This window comes from Grammomys surdaster, unplaced genomic scaffold (genome assembly GCF_004785775.1).
Source record: "Grammomys surdaster isolate TR1022 unplaced genomic scaffold, NIH_TR_1.0 239, whole genome shotgun sequence".
Lineage (NCBI taxonomy): Eukaryota > Metazoa > Chordata > Mammalia > Rodentia > Muridae > Grammomys > Grammomys surdaster.
Genome location: NW_021604684.1, coordinates 8,667,984 through 8,692,988, shown reverse-complemented (window position 1 = coordinate 8,692,988; position 25,005 = coordinate 8,667,984). Strand labels below are relative to the sequence as shown.

General features: G+C 40.1%; 1 protein-coding gene across 4 annotated transcripts in view; it reads right to left on the bottom strand.

Annotated features, from left to right (window-relative positions):
- The window catches only part of Fbxo38 (F-box protein 38), a 48,785-nt gene that overhangs the window by 4,699 nt on the left and 19,081 nt on the right, over window positions 1–25,005 (bottom strand). For all 4 annotated transcript variants that reach the window (XM_028774203.1, XM_028774205.1, XM_028774204.1 and 1 more), the window contains 12 exons: window positions 24,074–24,211; window positions 22,909–23,046; window positions 20,511–20,604; window positions 19,219–19,349; window positions 15,236–15,406; window positions 13,543–13,685; window positions 12,518–12,731; window positions 10,353–10,472; window positions 8,786–8,965; window positions 6,593–7,330; window positions 2,806–2,906; window positions 2,498–2,600 (listed from right to left, as the gene is read on the bottom strand). In XM_028774203.1, coding sequence (XP_028630036.1) covers window positions 2,498–2,600; window positions 2,806–2,906; window positions 6,593–7,330; window positions 8,786–8,965; window positions 10,353–10,472; window positions 12,518–12,731; window positions 13,543–13,685; window positions 15,236–15,406; window positions 19,219–19,349; window positions 20,511–20,604; window positions 22,909–23,046; window positions 24,074–24,211 — 2,271 coding nt within the window. The remainder of the gene's footprint in view (window positions 1–2,497; window positions 2,601–2,805; window positions 2,907–6,592; window positions 7,331–8,785; window positions 8,966–10,352; window positions 10,473–12,517; window positions 12,732–13,542; window positions 13,686–15,235; window positions 15,407–19,218; window positions 19,350–20,510; window positions 20,605–22,908; window positions 23,047–24,073; window positions 24,212–25,005) is intronic.

The window sequence follows — 25,005 nt, the reverse complement described above, 5'->3', positions numbered from 1 at the left end:
CTAAAATTCTTGGATATACATTTTAGTACTATGGAAAGATCTACTGAAAGGTGATCCTTCTTCCAGTTCGACCCAGCAGACAGGAAGTCTGCTACTCACCACACTTCACTATACTAAATTATCAACTGCATCCCAGCATGCTTCTTCCTTGGTTTAAATTGCCTAGTTTAACTTCAGAGAGAATTCAATGGATGCAATTATAAAGCCACAGAGCTGAACTGCTCAACTTTTTAGACTTTCACAGAGGCATCTTCTACAAGATCCTCAACGCGAGCATCATCACCTTCCAGCGCACTGCACCCTGGAACTAACTTCCATGTCTAAACAGTGCCAGCAGCCTGCCTTCAGGCTCTGTCATGCAGAAAAAGGAGGAATTTGATAGAAAGAAAGAGAACAGAGAGAGGACCAGATGGTGATATGGACCTGATGGCTCTGTGCTGTAAAATCAGACACAGGTAAGGAATAATCTCATCTCATCTCGATGCCTCATCTGCCATTGACTTAGCTGCTGTCCAGAGACTGAACTACGTATCTAACACCCTGTGTCTCGGGACAAGTTGAACTCAACAACTTAGTTTCAAGGGCAGAAAGTGGACCTGAGGACATATGATCCACCAGTGGGTTAGGAAGACACAGGAAAACCATGGGGTAAGGCCCAGCAGTAAAGCCAGTGACACTCCAGGAAGAGCTTCGGTGCTAAGAAGAAGGGATAGCTGACACAGCACTGGGAGGCTGATTCAGATGCCCAGACTGTGGTGGAGCCCTGAGCCACAGTCAGGAGAACCAGTCTGCTGTGCACCTTTCAGAGCTTTCTGCTTCAAGAAACTAAAAAAGGAGGCAGTGACTTTATTAGATATTCTATGGCAAAAAACTTGTCAGTTGAAATAAAACATTCAAAATTTTGCAGCTTAAACAGTTTGACATCCTACATAATTCAGGAAGTCTGATCTGTCCTTTCTATGGTCTCCCACTTTTATGGTACGTTTAGAAGGTGCCTTTTAATGGAATTCATGGAATTTCTTTGCTTATCATCAGTACCACATGATATGGAAAATGGAAATAATTTGCTTTAACAATATTTCTGCAATATTAACATAGCAGAAAGTTATATCTGCTAGATGTTTCCTTGAAAAAAGGTTTTGCTCTGAGGCCCAGGTTAGCACTGGGTTCACAGCAGTCCTTCTGCTTTAGCCTCTTCAGTGCTAACATTACAGGTTTGAGTCATGCCCAGTTGTATAAGGTGTCTTCCAGTAGTCGTACCCTGTACCATGTTGTGTACTCACATGTATACATGTATGTATATATGGATGTACGTGTACACACACACACCCCACTGCACTTAACAAAAACAAATGTCAAATGGCATATGACTTAACCAAAATTATATATACTTTACCTACTTGAGAAAATGAACACATAACATGTAATTCGTTTAAGGAGGGGAATAAGGCAGATCTTGATTTGTTTTTTAAAAAACAAAAACAAAACAAAAAAAAAACACATGATGTATGGTCTCCCTGTGTAGCCTTGGCTGGCCTGGAATGTGCTGTGTAGACCAGGCTGGCTTCAAACTCACAGTACTGCCTATTTTTGCCTCCAAGTTATTTTGGATCAAAGGTATATGCCACAACCCCAGCCTAGATTTTTTTGAATAGGGATATACAAATTTTAAATTAAAAATCCCATTATAAACGGATATAATATACACCTAACACTTTAAAATCTCACCCAGAACAGCCTATATTTGAGGGAGTCATGTAAAGGATGTAACAAGTATGCAGGAGTCTATTAAATGGGCGGAGATGGTAGAATCAGAAACTGTGTGCAACGGGCCCAGAGAATGGGCTGGGAGCAGCAACCATGGGCCAGGAACTAAGGATCAACTGAGCACATAACCAAACACAGAGCAGCAAAGCACCAGGGGCCCAGTTACTCTCTCCCCTTTACAGGACCTTTACAGAGCCGCATGCCCAGAGCTGAGCTGAGGTATAACTGACTGCAGCCTCTCCATGCTATGAAGCGCTCTGCCACATCAGGGAGCAATTAACTTCCAAGGGGAGGCTACACACAAAAGGGTCAAGCTTCAGCAGGCAGACCCTCACTACAGAGTAATTCTGCGAGAACCATACAGCAAAGACAAAATTAAAGATAGTCCAAAACATTCCTGTGAAAAGTAATAATGTCACTGTTGTACAGGAGCATTAACTGTTGCTCGCTTGGCACTGCTGAGGCTGTAACCTAGGACGTCCCACGTGCGAAGGTGCGAAGCAGCAAACATTCTACACCGAGCTGCGTCGCCAGCTGCCATGCAAGCACATATACATGTTTTCATTCTTTTTAAACTTTAAAAATTCTGTGATTAAATCTTGCTGTTTGGCACTTGATCTTAAATTTGTAATCTTCCAGCCTTAGTCTCCTGGTTAGCTGGAGTTGCAGCCTGCTTAATTCTCTGAAGGTTTCGTGACGTTGGTATATAAACACAACTCCAGGTACGTACCATGGATGAACATCATCTTGGGGCAGTCTTTCAGCACTAGATCTGTGATTCCACAATTGGTCATTGTGACTCCAACAAGATTTTTGGATTTTAATACAAGAACCTACAATGATAAATGTTTGGAAGTTACAAGGGAGTGTACCTTCCCAATGATTTGCTTCCTTTAAGGGTGAAAGTTTTCATTGTGACAACCTAGGGTCTGTTAACCAAATTTTCTCTTTAGAATATAGACAGTCTATAAAGACAGAACCTTCAGTTTCTTTGCATGAACTGGGCTGAATCTGTGAAATGATAGCTTTCTTCTTTACCTGCACATGGTCATCCTCAATCACAGGATCACTGGTGCTGGTAGACTTATCTGCAGTTCGTTTTCGTTTCATGGCATGGCATGGCTTTGTTTTGGCAACTTCTATGAAAAAGAAAATCCGAATTGTATCCTTCTTTGCTTCCCCCCATAGAACATACTCAGTTACATATGAAAGTATGTTTATCCTAACTCCCAAATCTCCATTTGCTTGCTGAAATAGTTAGGTGATGGCTCTGAAAGGCTGCTCCAAGCCACAATCACCCCTCCTACCTTAAGCATCCCATTGTGCATGCAACTCCCAACCCTTATCCATGTTCTTGGCTTTGGCCTGTGCCTCAACCCATTATAGATACCTCTGGGGAACAAAACTCATTACTTCCCTACTACAAAACCTTCCCAATGGCTGCTGCTTAGTGAGTATGTTTCGATTCCTGACACTGGAGTAAATGCCTCACTGTACCTCACAGGTACTGTATTATTCCACTCTGTAGGCCTCAGTTGTCTCCATTACCTGTGTCTGAACCCATTCATCACTCTAGCTATTTTGCTCAGAACATCTTTTGTGCCTTCAGAGTTTGAAAGATGACCATCATTTGGTTCTGACAAATTGATTTGGACCTCCAATTAATATGTACTGTTCTGTATTTCCCCATACACCTGTATATTTAAAGTAAAAGTTGAACCTTAAAGGCAATAATTGCTCTTTCAATGTCAGCCACTAGAATTACAATGAACACTGACTGAGAAGCTCTCCCTATGTCCTGCACTGCTCTAAGTGCTTTCCTTGTATTAAATCACTGAATTCTTATAACAGCACTTCTAATATAAGTTATTTTTAAATTATCCTCATTAAATATACTAGGAAATTGAATCACGGGAAGGAAAACTAGCTTGCCAAGATGTTAAGTACATACCAAGAGTCAAATCCACTCAATCTGGTTCTAGTCACTAGGTTACCAGCCCTACAATATTTTCCAGTGAGGTTTAACCTCAATTTACTAGTATTTTACTAAAATGTTGTAATTTAATTATAAGAATAGAATTTTATTTAAAAGCGAAGTCTAAACACAAACCCGCACAATCTATGAAATCTATTATTAAGATATTGAAAGTCTCATTTTTGACACATACTAGCATGCTAGCAATGTGCAGCCGAGTGAATACACCCGATGCCAATTCACTGACCATCACTCCTATACTACTGTGCAGTGTAAACACTCTAGTACAGATTACAAAGGAGATCAAATATATCAAATATCAAATCCAAACACCTGAAAGTAGCTGTTTTGCTGAAGGCAAAATGAGAGAGTTTTAGTCATCCAATAATATCTTGAAGAAACTTCTGGCAAAACCTACCTCCATGACTAAAAGCCAGCTAAAGGCCACATATTTTACCACCACCAAGATTCACAGACCTCTTAGAACTCCTCAGGACATCATCAAAGTGCAAACAAACCAAACAGGCCCGTTTCAGTCATCTAACAGCCAACTACAATGGTCTTCTGCCTTCTCCTTTTATGATCCCATCTCAAACTTCTCACCGTCCTGAATGCCTTCACCCCCTTTACTGTCTGTAACAGTGTTCTGGTTATGTTCCCTGCTCTCCACTAGGACTAAACTGGTTTGTCCTTTCTACAAAAAGCTATAAGATGAAGTGACGGTTTACTTGTAGATGATTTTGAGCAAGTGTTTCCACACATATAAGGAAAAGAAAATTTCTTATGCCTATTATTATTCCTTTGTGTCTTCCTTCCTGTAGGGGACCATGTCTAATGATTTTTGTATACTGTCTAGCATCAACATAACTTACGGCGGCTACACTTACTAAGCCCACTTCATCCATTCGGCTTCACACTGCATAAGACATAGTGCTAGAGGCTGGGAAAAGAACGGCAAACAAACACTGTCCCTGTTGCGTGTGGCTCCTGCTCTAGTGCGCAGACAGACAATGAAACAGCATTACACGTGTGGGTGTGAACGGTGCTCCAGAAAAAGGGCAGATAAGAGCAGCCTCACAGCACCAAGGACAGAGACCAGCAACTCTGAGAACTATTTTAATAAATGCTACTCTTTCACAACCACATTAGGTGTTCTGTGATATTTGTTTCATAAACAAAATACTTTTAGAAAGTATTGATTTCTGTTCTTCCCAGAAAAACTTCTTAAAAGTAAACTAGTCATTTTGAATGATATTTTAAAAATATTCAGAACTAAAAAAAGTTATCTCAAACAGAAAAATAAAAATGAGGAAAACAGTAGAAAATGTTAAAGTGAAATTTTTCTTGTTTTTATCCAGGTAATTATTTAACCTCTGAAAAAGTCAGACCATGTGACAGATGAGAATAAAACTGAAAAAGGAGTAAGAAAAACCTAAGGCCAAAAAAAAAAAAAAAAAAAAAAAAGAAGAAGAAGAAATGAAAAGGACCTCCAAGATAAATGGTTCATGTTAAAAAAAATTCTGAGATCAACTGATAACACTTAAGAAACAGATACCAAATAATTGGCCATTCATAATAGTTCTTAAATAGGACTCAGTGTTGGAACAGTATCTTCACCAATCAGTTATTACAAACTCTGATATAACTAAAAAGAAAATAGACATTTATTAAAATGAGAAGCTGAGACTGTTTCTCTTAAGCATATGAGGGCAGGCCTTTTACAGAGTAAGGAAAGCTTGTACATCCGACTTCACAGAGCTGAAACCCAGGCAACTAAAGTGTCCCAGTAGGTAGAGGGCTGAAGCTCAGAGTCAGGGTGATAAAGAAGCTGAGTGGTGGTGTCAGGTGCAAGTGTGACTGTTCTTAATGCTACTGAGCCAGCTGCAAACTTCAAAATGGCCATGTTATACATTCTTTTCTATATGCTTTTTTAAGACTACCATAAAACATCTTAAAATTCAAGCTGGGAAAAGTATTTTTATTATATAACAGATCAGAGTTTAAAGAGCACACTGTATCTTCAAATACAACTTGTTTTATATGAATTTATACCACTAGGACTATCTGCATATATGTTAAGTCTTGCACTTAGAAAGCTTACTTTTGTGAGCTTAATGCCTCATAAATTCCACTTATGAAAAAGCAGGCCATGCCTCTGTTGTGGGACTGGTTTTAAGATTTTAAAATTAAGATGCTTAGAGAAAATTAAAATCCATTACTATCTGCTGGTATATATTAGTAATTTAATAAAAGCAAGAAGGGATCATCTTAGAACAGAAATATAAATTAAGTGTGTGTGTGTGTGTGTATGTGTGTGCCCATGTGTGTACCTTCACCCAAACAATCTGAGGAAAACTACTTACTTACCTGTTTATCTCCTGCCAAACCTAGCTGGAAGCAAAACAGATTTCAGAAAAAAGCAAAAACAGAAACCAATCACTAAAAAACCCAGAGGCAGGCCCAGTAATGCACAGGAAAGTTCAGCAGCCCAGCTACCTCATGCTCCGACCTTCCCCTAAGCTCTAGGTCTTCCGAGACACCCTAAGCGTGGGGTGGAGCAACACTCCTGTGACTATGTAGGCTCAGGCATCAGAATCAGAATTGCACACGGTTTAACTTTTCTTAAAGGTGAAATGATTCTCAGTTTTCTGGATGCACAGTGTTTTACATCTGCTTCCACCAAAACACTTTTTAAAAATTATGTAAAAGTTTCTATGATCCACAGAACTCCCAAATAGAGTACCATTTACCATAAATTAGCTTTTTATAAAAAAAAAAAACTCAAGAAACAATCTCAGGGCGTTCTCCAGCCCTGCCCTGCAGTGGCTAATCCTGGGAGCATTGTCATACCTGACTCAGATATCAGCGGTACATGGGACAGTCTGCTCCTGGCCCTGGTTAGGGGCCTCCGAGGGTAGTCTTCATTAGACTGCACGTCACAACTCTCAGGCTGGGAGCTCCCCCTCCTGTCCTCACCTGTAGCCCCACAGCCACTCCCATTAGTCCTCTCATCATGTGCTGGGCCTGAAGACCCCCCTTGTGGCAGAGTCCTAAAGGAAAAGGCGGATCTCGTACCATCCGCGCCATTCACAACACAGGCTCGGCTGGTTGAAGGACGCTCCTCATCAGAACACCTGCCAATTCTCCTTTGAGACTCCTGGGGCCTGAGACAGCAGCATCTGGGGCAGACAGAGCTCTCTGCATCTCCCTCCTCCATGGCCTCAGAGTCCTCTGACCCACCAGGGGAGCAGACACACTGCCTGGAAACATCCACTTCTGGAGGGCTAGGCTCGGAGGAGCCGCTGCTGGTCACCGTCCTTACAAAGTCCGGGCTCTGGGAAGCCGTGCTGGGTGAGCTCGAGTTTGCCACTGTGCTGGCGGCTGTGCTGCTGCAGCTGGGGTAAACATCCTTGGCTTTTTTCTTTTCAGAACCATCCCTAGCTGCTTTCATATCGGCTTTGATCTGCTCGCTGGTGACCTGACAGCCTTTCTCACAGCTGCTCTCCTCCAGGGGAAGCTGCTTCGCCTGGCCCGTCTGATGGGAGGTGCTGTACCTCTTTCGAAGTGGAGTCTTGCCTTTTCCACTTACTGCTTACAGAAAAAGAAGAATGACCCGAGGAAAAGAAAAGAGTTCAGTACAAATTCTGGACGAAAGGCAAAAGTAAATCTGGAACAGGAGACTAGTCACTTAATGGTCTACTTCACTGCTACAAAGCTCTGCACCCATCTCTGGAGCTTCCTCCAGCTTGCCCACTAAAGCCTCCACGATTCCATTTGAAACTAACTTCCCATCTGGCCCCCTCTACATACACCCTGCACCCGGCCCCAACGTCTCCCTCAACATAGGCCTGCCTCAGCACCAAAGGGCCCAGGGTGCCGTGCAATCCCCTGGTGTGTCCACCCTAAAGCCACTACTGTAAGGCCTGAAACACTGTGGTCTAAGTTTCTACCTGACTTCAACTGGACTAAAGGATCTTAGGGACAGGCTGGAACCTGACCCTTCACAGCACCTACAAGGTCACTACAGCACAGCAAGGCTCAATGAATACAGACAGAATAAGCAAAGAAGGCTGGCTTCTGGCCAGCACAGACTTTAGTTGCCTGATTTAGAAATTGAATTTTGTAGGAAAAACTGTAAGTTAGTCAGCTGGTCCCAGTCCTCCTACATTTTAGTTTCCTTGGAGGTTCTTTTCAGCCACAGTATATTATTTGAATTTTAAAAAGAGTGAACAAAAAACTGAATAATCGGCCAGTGGTTAGTAAATTATTGTAAGTTCAAAAAACCTGAGCTTTCTAAAATAAAGATTATATATGATTCAGGGACAGTGTTAACTGTGTATTGAACACACAAACACAGTAAGGAATATACAGGAAATGAGCACACTGTTTAGAAAAAATAAAAAGAGCTTGAAAGAAGTATCCTTTGCTAAAAGTAGTGAGTCCATGGTTCTGAGAACTGAGGAAAAGCTGGATAAGGACGAACTGTGAACTGAAGAGAGAGAAGTAGTACAGTTTCTTAGGAAGGCAAATAGAATAAGCTGTTGCCTGGGATGAAAGGGAAGCAAGGAATTATTTAAAGACAAAACAAAACAAACAAACTAACATATTTTAGGGAGCTTGAGATACAATTCAATGGCAGAGTACTCGCCTTGAATGCTAAAGGCTCAGGTCCAAAAGCTTAGGATCATCAAAACCCCACATACACGAAGTGCAGCTTTGCATTCCTGTATGTCAGGACTCCCTCGAGTGCTGCAGCAGCCTCCAGATCCAGACTACGACTGGACAGAGTATCAGCTGTTGAGTGGCCACTGACCACCTGATACCACAGCTCCCTAAGGCCCACTGAGACCCCTCCCACCCTGCTCCGCCCTACCCCCCACAGCAGTATGGCCCACCACCCTGCTGAGCCTTTTGCTTTCCTTGCTTCCTAGCTCATGCAGATGTGTAAGCTACACTGTAAACTGCAGCACACACACATCATGAAGACTGAGTGGAGCAGTTCTGAAGCATCCCAATGTAAGCCAGATGTGGGCGCCCTCTCACCTGCCGTTTCCCTAGACTGTCCTGAGTCTCCAGTTTTTTCTTCCCGTTCTGAGTAACGCCGGGCACCGTTCTTAGGAATCCAGACTTCTTGGAGTTCTAGACTGTCTTCTTCATCATCGCTCTCTGAATCAGGAACAGCAATTGGTGTTGGTTTTACCACACGTTGCAGACCACTAGGTCCTAAAACAAAAAGTGCAAGACTAAGAATATCTTTTGCCCAAGAAAAATTCTCTCAGAAAATACTATTTCAGAGATCTGGGGTCACAGAGATGCTTTCATCAGGGTAGCCTCTGTCACTTATTGTAGTCAAACAAATACTCAGGTGAGATTCTGTGGAAGTATTTTAACAAGTTAAAGCCATTATGACGACATTAAGTATGACTAGAATGACAACTGAAAGCAGAGTAAAACATCTGTCCCAACTTCACTATTTCAGAAAGCACAATAGGTTATCTTAATACAAACAAGTAACAGTTGTAGTATTTTAAAGACTAAGCTACACAGTTGCTCTATTTTGCAAATACACAAGCCAAAGCAAAGAAGAGAAAGCTCACAATGCATGGAGTGGTGAGTGCAGACCTAACTTGAGGACCTTGCGTTGCCCTCTGGTAGTGGATTGGTGCCTGTGTAAAGCACACATTAGCACAACTTCAGACCTTCCGCTCTTCTGACCTGATCCTGACAAGTGACTGACAGTGATACACGTAACGAAACTCGAGCTGCAGGGTATCTATCTGGTCTGCCTTTCCACATCACATTGTACAAGCCTGGCAAGCTGACACCCAGTGAGTCTGTCTTCTGGGTAAGTGACTACATCTATAACGAGGTACTGTGACAGCAAATCAGGAAGGACAGTGCTGCATTCTAACCTCAAACTGTGCCTTGTTACTCTCTCAAGTAATGCTGAGTGCACCACTTGCCTCTGAGAAACTGTTTCCCATCATAAAGCAAAGAGCTGGTCAAGGTCATTTATAGGCCTAGTGCACTGTCTGACACTGAAGTCAGAGACTAGGCTTTGGTCTACTCAGTAACCCGGCTCAGCCTCCGCCTTGCTCCCCTTCCCCTCTGAAATGAGGACAGAGTTCAAGCATTTTTTTTAAAATTTAAGTTAAAATAAGTTTTTGAGACTTTCATAAACGGGCATTTACTCATATCATTTTCACACCTCTCTTCTGACCTCTACCATTTATGACTTCTTGTTATGCAAATACACACAGACACACACAGACACACACACTGAACACTGCTCATTCAAACAGAAATGTACTTAATGGGATTATTTATCTCAACAATCTGTGTGCTTTCTTTTTCTACATCCACACATGAGACAGTAAAATAAGAAAAAGCAGTGTTGGCTGCAGCTACAAAGAAAAGACAAAAACAAATCAAAAGGAAACAATCACTTAAGATATAGATGCATAAGACACAGAGACTAGCAATGGTTTCTAACATTTCTCAATAGTGAATAGCAGATAACACAGCAGAACTTGTTCTTAGTACTTCCTATTCTCCACTATACTTGGCTCTAATGTCCTAAGAATGGATGTAGAAAGACTGGCACAATTACCTGCTTGTTCCTCATCAGCATCCATAGGAAGAACTCCCTGATTGTGAGCTGGTGTACCACTTCCACTCTCGGCTACCACGTCTCCATCTTCCTGGACCATGTCTTCCATCTCATTCAATGCTTAAATAAAAATAAAGTTAAAACTAAAGAAAACACAAAAATCTACAATGCATGCAAGACTGTGGCAGTGCTGAAGACACAACACCCTGTCACTGTGAGGCCTGCTTACAAGAGCAGCTTGTCACTACTTCAGTAGAGAGACAAAGTGGCTAGCTAATCAACAGAAAAGGAAATCACAGATAGAAAAGGATTATTTCACCAACCAATGTAAGATAAAAGCAGGAGAAAAAGTCATAGTTGAAACAAAAGACCATATTCATCCCTGACAGGGATAGCTGGGTGATGTCTCCATTAAGGTATCTGCTTGATGATCATCATCATCTTATGAACAATGAGCCTTGTGGTACCCACTGTCTTATCCAAGCTACACTGAGCATGCAAACTCAAATTCTACCTTTCTTAGGGACGTCCTTGAGATTAGGCTGTCATCTATTGATTAATGCATAACAAAAATCATTAATCAACTACATATAGTTTATAACACTTTAATGGCATTTAAATGCTAGATGTTCTTCAGTGTTTATTATACCTAGTGTGTACCAGTGATGAGAACATCTGGTTTTATTCTCACATTATTCCAAAGGATAAGTCCCATGAAAACCTTAAGAGCAATGAGCTTCAACTTACAACTACTACTAACAGCTGATTTCATCAGAAGTTTACAAAATTAAGTGTAAAATCTCTCAAGGCAATATCCAAGATATTTAATCTAGCAACATCATACTTCCCAAAAAACCCTCTGGCTGATCTCAGTTTGAGTCAGAACAATACCAGTATTAAATACAATAATGAGATTTTGCAATAAGAGGTATTCTCCCCTCTGTGCTGGGCACAATTTTCAACTGCCCCCTGTCACCACAACTGCACTTACAGGGTTTGCATAGTTTTGAACTAAAGTTGTAAGAACTTCCCAGAGATAATTTATGTCTTTTGAATCTGTGTTTCTATGGTGCCTGTGACCTATACATGCCATGACTCTTGGGCATGTCAAATGCACACATGCAGTTCACATGCTCTTATCTTTACTACCTACTTCATTCTATCTCTTGGGTTTGGGTCAAGAGACTGATTTGACTCTAAGCTTACAGTATCTACGAGTCTATATATGAAAATGACAAAGCTTGGAACCATCCACAGAAAGTTTAATGTTAGAGAAAGATCTAGAGCTCAATATAGAGTTGGCACTAATGATGCTATTCTAAATGACAATGAAAAAGGAGAGAAGGGGAGAGGAGGAATGCTAAACGAGGTTAAGGTAAGAGCAGGAGAATGGCTAGAGACTCCAGGATCATATCAAACAGAGCTGAGCTGTCAGATGACCACCAGGCTTCAGAGTCAGTCTGGTGACTTTGCTAAGACAAAAAGAAAAGACTATAGGTAACTCACTGGTCGGGACATCTATGTTCACAAGATGCCTTCCATTACAAATCTTCCCACAGGAACAGGATAACCCTATTTCTTAATAGTTACTATGTCTACAGGAGTAGACAAAAGAAAGACAAAGATGACTACATGAATTCTTTCTCTAGTTTTGAGAAATCAACTGAGAAGCTAGGACACCTGGTAAGGAAACCGCCTCAGCTCCTCCGTACTCATTAGAAGGGTATGTAGAAGGAACCTCTTGGTACATGGGTTGGCATGCAGCAGCTGTTCAGTAACTATTAAAGCAGCGGGCAGGTAATTACAAAGTTGAAATTTTATAAATTGGAATCAGCACATGCACTTTCTGTGCTGCACAGTTGTGAAGATTTACAGTTTGTGAAACATGTCCAGAACTACAGCCAGTGCTCACTTCTTTCTTCATTTCAATAGTTTGAGAAGCTGCTTTGGCACAGAGCTCAGAGTTAAAACTCAGTTAAATTAGGCCTCTAATGCTACCAAAGTACCCTAATCCCCAGGATCTACTGGCCTTTTACACTCTCTGAATTCTCTTAGAGATTTCTGTGTGTGTAGACAAAGAGTGACAAGCTCAAGCAAGAAAGAGAGGATCAGACAAGCCAAAGCAAAATTCCTTCTTTCTGGAGCTCATGAAAGATCTGAGTTACCATCGGCTGCAAACTGTGCCTCTCCTTGTTGTAGGTCTTGACGAAAGTCATTGTCCTCATCTGAATCATCTGGGTGATGGTGATTGTTGTCATGGATGTTGGCGTTATTATTCTGAGCATTATTATCATTGTCATTGTTGGAATTCTGGTTGCTCACAAGCGCTGAGGAAACCCCAATTCCAGTTCCTGCACTCAGACCAACTCGAGCACAGCCCTAGGCAGACACATCATGTGCTTATTAATTTGGGATACTACATACAATATCTCATCAGTAACCTTTCATTTCATCTTTACATAAGGACTAATATTTAAAAGTATAACTTAAGAAATGTTTTAAAATATATATAAAAGAATTACTCAAGGCTTACAACATTTCAAGCAAAAGCATTATTAGCCTGATTTGCAAGCATCAGATGCATCCTGGAAGAGGTCTGTGTGACAGTACATGACCAGTAAGTGGTTTAGCTGTTAACTGAAAACAGGTTCTGTGACCTATGCTTTTCCAATTCTAACAAACTGTCAACAGTGAGAACAGAACCACAGCAACATAGAGCACCGTGAGAAAAGTTCTATGCTCAAGGCAGCTGTAAATTACAATTTATACAATTGGGCAACCTTGGATAGATAACTTATTAGGAGACAGCAGCAAAGTAAAGCATTTCCAAAGTAAGGACCTACGCCTTAGACCTGAGTTTCGGCTGACTAGTTTCTAAGTCCTTTAGAAGAAGCCTCTAAGGCAGGTTTGCGGCTTCACCTCCATCTTACCCTTAATTTACAAAAAGGAGGGAGCATCTTGTTTTTCCTTTCCCTTCTCTGAAGAGCCCTTAATTAATATTCACTGATAACAAGAGGCTACCCATTATTATAAATGTTAAATCCTCACTGAAGAGGGAACTTTTAAAAAGTTACAACTATACAACAGCAAACAGCCACATTTATTAAGATGAAACAAACATCAGACTGTTTTCTTTTCTTTCGTGTATCAGAAGAAACTGATACAAAAACTTCTCTCAACTGTGCTTTACCTTGGGTGGTTCACGAAACATCTGGTCCAATGAAATAAACTCCAGGCTGGGCAATAATTCAACAAACTGGCCAAAGGACTCCAGCTTTAAAGCGTGGCACCGCACGAGGTTGATATCAACCAGCCGAGTCCACCTCGAGTGGTCTGTGAAAGCGACATAACAGAACGTACTCAAGTAACTGAGGACGTTTTGCTGCAGATCACAAAAGACTTTCCTTCCAATCCTTCTTCTCTGAGTAACTTTTCCTTACTTCATGGTCTCTAAGGCTTGATGACTCCCTACTATGATCTTCCAGAGCGAATTTCATTGTGAGAAATACATGGCACAGGAAACACTGATGTGAATCTAAGGTGGCCCTGATTTAAATGTCATCTCTTCATCAGCCTACATGCCTTTAAGCAACAGGACACTGGGTAAAGCAAGCATGGCACATTCACTTAGTCGAACAGATGCACCTACTTTGACAGAATGAGAAGAACTATATGCTTGCTGAGATGGACAGCTCTCCTGAACATACTTAGTACGAAAAATAAGGCACAGGACAGTGTACACATAGGAAGATCTGTCTGTCTATAAATCACTTTAAATGCCATAAATGTATAGGATGTAATATGCACAAAGTAATTTGTCCAGAAGAATATATAAGAAACTGTTGATGATGGTTACCTTGAGAAGAGGAGACTTTTCATTTTGTACCTTTCTGCACTGTCTGAAATTTATCAAGTGCATGTATTACTTTAATTTAAGTGTTAACAGGAGTTCTGAATGATGGGATTATAAGCCATTTTTTGTTTTCTTCTTTATACTCTTCTGTATTTAAGAAAAACAAACCAAAAATCCAATAAATGTTATTTTTTAAAGTGATCTATACCTGCTATATACTAAAATTCTTAATTTCCAGTAACATGTAGGCCACTGATAGGTGAAGTCTAGCCACTGTGGCACGTCATCTCAGAAGAGGCTCAAGAGCACTGAACAGTCCTGCGAGCGGCTCTGCAATGAGGTGCAGATCATGGCCATTGCTCTGACTGCAGAGGCCAAGGGCTCACTAAGAAGTACAGGGGTCCTTGTGTGGTTAAAGTACGTATCACAAGAAACTCATCCTCAAATTGCTAATCTACTTAAAGCCTTGTGAACACAGACAGTTAAGGCTATAGACAGCATCACTCTTTTAGAAAAGATGAACTTGTGCCATAAGGAAATGTATCAAGTACGGAATTCACTTGTTCGCATGAGACGGGTAGACAGGAGAGGTTGAGATAAAATAGGACTTCTGGTCAATAAAAGTTTTCATTTCAGGTTAGAGTTTCAGAAGTCACGTAAGGAAGAGTTTAGAAATATGCCCATCCGTACTTTGTGTTTCCAGATGATGTGCCATCTTGAAGGTAATTCTCAAGGAAACAATAGTCTAGCTTCTGGGCTGAGACTTTTAATCGTCCGTGAAAAGATCTGCATGTGAAGACCAGGGAACTGAAATCTACAACTGGGGCAGTGCAACCTTTTATGCTAAGAGCTTTAAAAACTGAAGGAGATTTCCAACTCACTGAATCATGGTTCTCAGAACTTTTATGAACAAGCCACATAAGATACTATGTATCAAAAATATCTACATTAGGAATATAATAATATCACATAAAAAACACACATTATTTCACTGCCAAAAAACATAGCGGTATTTCCAAGTTTACAGTACCTGAGATCCAATTATATGGATTGTGTAGATGAGGACAGTTATAAATTGCCAGATATTTGATACAGGAAAAAACTTCATTGACTGCCTTCATTCCTATATCGGTAATAATACCAGGATTTTCTACTACATCAGCCAAACCATACTTCACCAAATCTGCATTCGCCATTCTGCCTAGAAAGAAATCAATGTCAATGAAAGTCTCCGTGTCATGGAGTGGCCAACTCTGTATCCTATCCTTTCATGTTATTAAACTGTTCTACCAATGGTCCTCATGAGGTTGGCTGCAAACCTAAAGTCAGTTTGGAATATACAGTAGCATTCTCATACAAACAAAAATCTGTGTTAAAAATCAGGGATAGCTAATAGGACATAAACAATATTCAACTATTTAGAAAGAGGAAAAAGTATAACTGAGAGATATATTGGTTCATACAACTATGAACTTTAATTTTATCTTTTAAAAAGAAAATCAAAATCATAAAAATGAAAGTCTCTCATATATAACATATTTTGAACTCTGATGTGGTTATGGGAAACCAGGCTCAGATTTTACTATTGAGCCCACAGCATAGGTGATAGGTGTCCACCTGTCCCTGGAACTGAATTCTAACTCAGACACATTCCACTGGTCAGGTCACAATCTTGGAGAACAGTCAGGGGAGGAAGGGAGGGAGGGAGGGAGGGAGGGAGGGAGGGAGGGAATGTAAAATCATCCTAAATCATGTCACTGGGAACCTCTTCATCTCTTGCATATCAACATTCTCTCTCCCATACGTCTGGTCCTCACTCTCTGGTACAGTTACTTAAATATAAGAGCTCTTTGAAGGATCATCTGTTTATTCCAATTGTATCCTCAATATGTAGGACGGACGGTACTAGGAATCGAAGTACCATACACAGCCTATATTCCTTGAAAGTAACTGAACAACCCTACAAAGAAAACTCAGTTGCTCTTTGAGAAACTGTCTCGCACAATAGAGCAATGTGTATCTTTAGCTTGAAATATGTGGAACTATGTGTTAATCTATCAATCCACCCCAAGCACTACCACATTTACTTTCCACATAGTTCACACTTCCTAGGACTACCCACCATCAGGATGTGCTGGTATTTCTTGCAAAAATCATCTTACATCATCCTAAACATCAACCTCCTTGCTACTTTCTGGACTTGAAGACTATGTTTTCCCTTATGATGAGTGAATCCTTGTACTGACTCTATTTTCTAGGTGTTGTCCACATAAATGCTCCACTGTAAAAGGAGAAATGCATGTCTTGCCTTTAATGCAACCCATTCCTGCTCCTGGGGCTTTCTACTTGCTTTAATTCTTAAAATCCTGATGATGCCAGGAGTTCATTTCTGTTCCTTTTCTCTTCTTTTCTTCTCTTCTTACAGGGCAGCTAAAGGTAAAAACCACTACTTACTGAATACTTCAAGTATTAAAGATTGCTATGAATGTCTTTATGTTCTTGCTGTTGTTTTGGAGATGGGCTCATGTAGCCTAGGATGGTGTCTAGCTTGTCATTTACCAAAGGATGATCTTTTACATTTCTAATTATCCTTCCTTCTTTGCTCTATCATCTTTTTCAATGGCTCCTCGAGCCAGTCAAGAGAAAAGTAGGAAGGTACTTAAGAATCTTATTATACAATCTTATGACTAACAACAGGCAACTCTCAATTCTCATCCTCCCTCCTTTCTTCCCTCCCTTCCTCTCCTTCTTTCTCTCCCTCTCTCTCTCTCTTTTTCTCTCTCTTGTTCTAGAACTTCAGTCTATATTCCTGAGTTTCCACCCTGATCGGCTTCCCATAAAGCTCTGAGAGAACCAATGCATGTGAACAGACTCCATCTCTAAGTGGTCCTCTGGCCCGGAATCCTGGCCATCTTTATTTCCAGTACACAGCAGCAGCTTTTCAGTACACTCGCCACCCCATCTGCCACTGCCATCCTTAGTAAGTGCTAGAGGACGAAAGGGATGTTTCCATTTAGCTACTTCACCAGACCAAAAAAGTGACTTGAGTTCTACAAGAGGATCCCATTCCTTCACCTTCCTGTTTCAAGATATGAATTACTAAGACGGCAGAGAAGGAGCAAGAATGAACACTACTCCTCCCTCTTTATTTTTCACTTTGTGTGTATGGGTACATCTGTGTGCCATGGCGCTCGCATGGAGGTCAGAGGGCAATCTCTGGTGTCGGTCTTTGTCTTCTATATTATTTGAGATAGGACTTCTTGTTCTGATGCAATGACAGGCTACCTGTCTTGAAAACATCCAAGGACACACCTGTCTATACCCTCCACCTGTCTAAAGGAAAGCTGACATTCATAGCTGAGATTCTTAAGACATTGTTACCACATCCGCTTTGTATCGGTTCTGGGAAACTTAAGTCCTCATGCTAGCCTGGCAATCACTGTACCCTCTGACCCAGCTCCCTAGCTTTTATCCTTCTTAAGATGGCTTGTAACTTAACACTTATCCTTACAGACTCCCTGGCAGTCTCTGCTGAAGCAGAGTCCATATACAGGCACGTTGAAGAGTCTCAGAAGGGAAGGGCTTATAAAAAGGCTAACACCAAGAGCCTACTAAGTACGAAACAAATTATTTTGAAAGGTATGAAATAGTGATAGCTAAGCAGTAATGTTTATATCCCACTGAAAACATGTGGCGAGGCAAGAGAATACAACAGGGCAGAACTGGTGTAAATACACGAAGCACCCGCCTAGTCCTGCAAATGGTATTTTCACAACAGGTAAGCCTTCAGCTGCCTAAAGGGGGCTGACCTGAGGATAGGGACATTGTTAAAGCTATGAGATCTTTGGAGCAAAAAGTCCTATAAAGAACAGATTCTGACATCAGGGCATCTATACACCGATGCTATAGAAACAGGATACCAGTAGCTTCTTTCATAACCAGAAAAGCTGGATAAGAAAAGGGTTAATTTTCTTTGAAGCATTCTACTATCTTAGCCTCTTAATGATGTTCTGATAAAACCTAATAGTTTTCAAGCTACATAAATTAAAAGTGGTTCTGGTATTAAATTGTCTACAAATAGGTGCTTTGATTTCTTAAAAGAATTCTGCACGAATACTAATGAGAAGCTCAAAGCAAAAGGAGGAAGAAAAGCAATGAACAAAAGCACAACTGCCATACTGTATGTAACACTCTGAAATGAATAAGGGAGTCATGGGTTCTGTCCAGCACTTTCCTAGGCTGTCTTGGTCAATGTGTTTTACCTTTCATGTTCTGTAATGCACATTATCAGATCCAAAGGAAACACAAAAACCATCTGGTATGACAGTGGATGTTCAAGAATGTTTATAAATTATCTGACAAATTAATTCTTGGTAAAATGAAAACACATCGTTGTTGTAAATTTCAACTATCTTACAAATGTTTTGTGGGAAAATAGTTTGAATAATGTATTTGACAGACTTAAATTCAACCCTAAGGGATGAGTTCCTAATTGTTACTGCATACTCAAAATGTCATCAAGCCAGCATCAATTACTGTAAAATGGATACTAACCACTGTGTGCTCACAGTATCTGCAAAGTCCAGAACTCCAGCTGGCTTATTATGGAAATGCAAAATATGAGCAAAGAATGGAACCTCATCTGAGGAAACCATCAAAAGTTCCAAGAAATGTAACAGATCAAATTCAAATGGAACTATGAAAGACATTCTGAGAAAATGAAGCAGAACCAGAAAGAAACATGGACAGTAAAGTGAAGATAACTGCAAACCCAGATAAAGGTTTTCTTTACCCAGTGTTAATCACTCCAGTCCCAACAGCATGCTCACAGCAGTGGCCACATGGAAGAGGAACTCAGTACATGGAAGTAAAACAATTCCTCTCTAACACATGTAAGCACTTAAGACATTAGGTCAGCTTACAGTCAAGAAAATAAAGACACAGAATATTCAGATCTCAGTAAATCAAGCACGTTTTCCACAGCACATGCAGGTAATAAACAAGATGTCTTACTCTGTAGCAAGAACTCATCTACATATCCCAGGTGAAGGGTTTCAAACTGAGGAAACTCCAATTCTGCCATCTTTAGGGCAGAAAAGACACCATCTTTGGTTAAAGAAGGCTGGATGCGAACTTCATGTAACCTACAAACAGAAAAACATGTTAAAGGAAAACAATGGACTCAGATTCTTCCTGATAACAGAATGTAGAAACAAGTTTATAATTTTACAAAAGTTACCACAGGTATCAAGAACTTTTTTCTCTTTCCACTAAAAAACATACAGCAGCAGCAGCAGCAACAACAACATCAACCAACCAACCAAATCCCTGAAATTTCTCTTTTCAAGTGCAGCCTCACACTAGGCAGTATACTTAACTATTCAATTAGTAACAATAAATCATAGAGTAAGAATCCTAGAACCTGCCCAGGAACCCTTTTTTCCTCCCTACGAACTTCCTTAAGGATGACCTAAGTGAGGTATAGACTTGGCGGACAGCTCAGTGAGGACCACTGGCTATGCAGGCCTGATGGCCTGAGTCACTAAGTTCAGTCTGAAGAACCTACAGTGGAAAGCGGGAATTGACAACCCAAAACTTTTCCTCTGTGCATCTAATGCTGGCATCTGACAATGTTCTTATGCTAGTGTTAATGCTTTACTTTAAAAAGGATACACGTCTATGGTATATAAAAACACTAAGTTAAATTCAGAAACACTCTTTTGTTTTATTTTTAATAGTCTATCATTGATATATACTGGTATATTGGTATGTACTAGTATATTGGTATATACTAGTAAAAATTTTTAATAAACTAATAAAAAATTTAACTTAAGGAAAATGTAAAAGTGTACATAGAGATAGACCTCTAAGAGGTGGGAAGTAGATAATGTAGCATAAAGTGATATGAAGACACACTTAGAAGATGATGGACATGTGACACTGCAAAAGACAGATTTCTGACTAGGAAGTGTATCATCAACTAAAACAATTTAGAAAACCAAGTACAGACGGAGAATGGCTGGAGAGGCCTTCAGACACCAGTGTCATCAATGTCTATCCACACTACACTCAGGCACTGCCTTCCTATACAGTGATACTATATGCCCTTCCAGGGCTGACCCACTGGAATACAGTTCAAAGATCTCCAGCTCTGAAGACAGACAAACATGAAGTGATACCACCTGCTACAGAAGTAGTTCCTTTGTATATTAGATCCAAATGAGACAATCAAAATTTATACACAAGTATGTGTAGATACACTGTAACTGCAGAAGAAGAAAATGTAAGGTAGAGTGAAGACATACCTCCGGGCAGCAGTGATGATGAGGTAGCCAAGGTCTACTTCAAGGGCATTCTTGCAAGCTCCTAAGACAATAGTGTGCAAATTCCTAAAGCCACCTAATTAAAGAAAAAAGAAAGAAAAATAAACATTTCTCTGACTGCAGAACTTGTGGTAAAGGAGTTATACATGCCTTAGAAAGCAATTCCTTATTTAAAAATAAAATGCTTTGTTGCTACAATCAAAATTATCTCAAGGTGAAATATTCCTATCGGTTACTCCCCAAAACAGATACTCATTCTGGAAACATACTTTGACCATCTGAACACTTCAAGACTTAGGACAAAGAAAATGCTCAAAACCCAGGAGGAACTACAGGAAGACTGCCACCTCCTGGTCAAATCCTGAACCTCCAGGTATCATGGAACAAGATAGCACTGCTTTAACTTTTTTCATGTTTGACTTTTCAAATTTTGTTGTAATTAATCAATTAATTTCCTGTGTGCGTGTACCACTGCACACACCCATGTAGGGGCCAGAGGTTCCTTTATTCCTTGTCACCTTACGTATGCTTTAAGACACAGTCTCTCAATGAAACTATAACTTGTCATTTTGGCTACACTGGCTGTCCATCGTCGCCCCCCCCCAGCCCCGCCTTCCTAGTGCTGGGGTTACAGATTCATGTGGCCTATGTAACGTAAGTTTTTTGAGGGCTGGGCCAGGTCCAGCATGGTCATATAGCAAATGCTTTATCCACAGAGACATTTCTGCAGCCCCTATACGTTTTTTGAAAAGTATCACACCAAAAGGAAGGGCAGTAGACAAAAAATCATTAATGTATTTTTGCTTGAACACAAAGTCACCAGGTATGTACACTTTGTGTCTGGCTTCCCTGACAAAATGCTCCTACGTGATTCACCACACTGCTGTGGGGGCTCTCAGTTTGCTCCTTTGCACTGTGCAGAACAGCATGTGAATATGCCATACTTTAATTACCTATCTTATGGATGATCAATGTTTGGCTGTCCGATTTGGGAGCCTATTAGCAACAATGCTTCTATAAACATATCTCACATGCATTTCCGGGTAAACATCAATTCTTTTCTGTTGGGTTTAAAGCCAAGAAGACAACTGTTGCGGGTATAGCCAATGTGAGCAGATCACGTCTACCAACATTTCCAAGTACAGAAGTATCAGCTTATAGTAGCATCATCCTGATCGTGCACGACCCAGCCAACACTACTGCCTTTCAAACTAGTAATGTCAGTGCTTCTGTGGCACACATTAGCTTTAATTTGTACTTCCTAAGTCTTGTGAAATTCCATCTTCTTTTTTTTTTTCCACATTTATCTGTTGTGTACATAAAGTCCTATGTGAAGGTTATGCATTAGTCCTTTCCCATTCTCCTAATGGGATGCCTGCTTGTTTCTTAACGTCAAGAACGCTTTACATAGTCTTAATGCGAGCCCACTGTTAGAGAGATCCATACTCAAGATCTCTTCCCATTCTGTACAGAGTGTCTTTCACTCTTCATCATGTCTTTTGAGATACAGCGTCTGTCGGCTCTCTTTAGGCCTCCTCTTTAATAGATGGACACTGTGGTCTTCTTTACTCTTTTGGTTTTTATCTTGCTTACTGAAATAAAAATAACTGTAATGCTGCTTGTCTGGAGGGAGTCTATCTCCATCTTTGGCTCGGTGCAGCACAGGGACCTCACTCCGACTATGAGGTGACATGTATGACATGTCTACAGCATGCTTCAGCAGCGTCAACCTCATCTTTACGTCATCGATGTTACTGGAGGAGTTTTCATTTTACTTTCTTTTCCATCTTACTTTATTCCTAATTTGTATTAACTGCATTTCTAGTTTTAAGTGCTATATATCTACGCCAATCTTTTCTTACCAATGAAATGATTAGCAAACTGTTAGTTTCCTCTTTCCTGCAGCTAAGGGATATGAAGATTATTATCCAACAGATGCAGCTAATGTCCAGGAACAGGCACGGAAACTTCTATATACTCTAATAAATACCAGACCCAACAGCATTTCTAAAGCCTGAGCTCTTTTGGAGACCTAAGACGTTCAAGTTATGCAGTATCTCTCCTCAAAGGGCCACCGGGTCAGCAGTTCTAAGACAGAGCTCAATAAAAGAAGGTATCATTTATTTACCAAGTAAAAAATAACAAAGCAGAAAACCTGCCTCATCACTCTGTATTTATCTTGAGAAGGTTTAACATGAATACAAAGGCAGAGAATATTCACCTGTGCTCACGGATACTTACCTTCATCAAATACACCATAAAGAAAGCAAAGATAATTATAAATATTATTTAAAAAAACATTAAGAGATAACTAAACAAAGCAAAAAAAAAATCAGAAGCTAACTTTAAAACCTGTTTTGTAACTAAAAGAAACAGATACCTGATCTCCAGCTGTCTTCAACCACATGTTGGATGAGACCTCCCAGGAAAGGGACTCGAACCATTTCCAAGTGTTCCAGGTTACGAGCAGATGCCAGACCAGTTACCAAGGGCACATATTTCAAGGAATTTGTGGGTCCTGGAATAAGTAAACAACAAATCGTAATATAGTAAATTATTTTAAAAGATGACTTTTTAAAAACAACAACTTATAAATGAGTAACTTATAAATGACAGACTATGGGTAGCTGTCTGGACTCCAAGCTTTTTTCAGTCAAAGTGCTAGCCTGCTAACCATAAACTTGTTCAGCATAAAAATAGTTCAAAACTAATGTTGAAATAAGCAGTATGTTTTGTGAATATACTTGTCAATAACTTTCATTTCAAAACAACAAAGGGAACAAAAACATCATGAAGAAAATGTGATCCTTCACTCAAATGCGCTGCTTTACCATTTTATCATCTCTTTATGTCTAGGCGTATGTTAGAGAAAAGCAAAGACCAAAAAAGCAATGGCCCTGTCCATTAAGACTTCCAACGGAGAAACAGCATATAAATAATCCCGGAAGGATAAAAAAGACCAAATATGTGTACCAAAGAGATGCTGCACTCCACAGAAAGTAATAAAGAGAAGAGAAAGAGATGGCAAGAAAAGCAGACTCTAAAAACCATGCATAAACTTGAAAGAGGACATAGGTTGTCTCAGGGTGAGACAACAGTGATCAACAACATTACAGGGTAAGAAGCTGCACAGCCACGTAGACAGCAAATAGGTCTTATTACATTAAGACCAAACCGGGAGTCGTTATCCTTGACAATGCAGATAACAGACGAGGTGCTAAAGGCTTTGTTTAGCTGAGGAACATCATAAAAACAAAGCTAAATGTGGAATAACTGTCCCTAATACTTAGAAAATCAGAAACCAAAATGACTGAAATGTATTAAAACAATCCAATGAACTAATGTCAAGCTTATAAAACACTAAGCTGTTGGTTTTTGTTTTTGCTAACGTTATATTTCAACTAAACAAAAGATTATGTTACATTCACAAATTGTATGAGTCAAAAAGCATATAGTAGTAACGTAATTTTCAGTACAAATGCAGAGTTCATCATGACATTTTACAACAGAGTATGCTTAACTCACCCATAACTATATAGTATTACCTGCACAGTTCCTCATGACAAAAGTTCGCAAGCTGATGCAAAGGAAATCTTTAAACGGCTGTGGTTTAGTGAGTCTCACCCACTTCATGTACAGATGCCTTAGCATAGGGATACAAGGGATTTCAGGAACATTGACCCCTAGAGCACACACACAAAAGAACAAGAAAGTGACAAAAATACTCTGTAGTCTACATACAGTGTACTAGAGTCCAGTTTTCAATGGACAGTCTATCCTTCAAGGAGATTTCTTTCAGAACCAATTACATAATTAACGTCTATCAAATTTGGTTTATTTAAAACAGGCTATTAAAGAACTTTTATGCAAACTGTATTATAAAGAATGTGACTTAAAATCTGTTTCTGTGTTTAAAACACACATCTGTCTCATAGCCATACCTTGTAAGATTCAAAGTAAAAATAAGTTTCTCAAAGTACAACTGTGAAGACAGAGCTTAGTTACACAATACCTTAGGGCTGCCAATTACTTCTAGCTTCCCCCCCCACCCCCCATCAGTAAGAAGAAATTTCTCAGCACAATGAGGCCAAATAAGCTTTAATATTATGGCTTATGGTAGACAAGATACACCTTGACATCATTTACACAATTATAGGGAGTTTAGGCATCTGTAAATATGTGGAAGAAGCTAGCACAGCTTTAGGAAAAATCGGACAGCTACTTATTTTACCATCTCAAATTGTTAGGGCTGCTTTTTGCCTTTGATGAATCTTATATACAGAAAATTCAATCCGGAAGGGGAAGAGTGTCCAATGGGAGAGGTATCAGCAGATATGGAAGTAGAAATGCCAACACTTGTAAATCCTAAAGGAAAAGGAGCGTCAGAAACCTGCTCCTTAGTAGTTGAGTTACTGCTTTGTAAACACACCATATGGCAACAGACAGGAATAAAAACGGGGGGGGGGGGGGGGGGGGG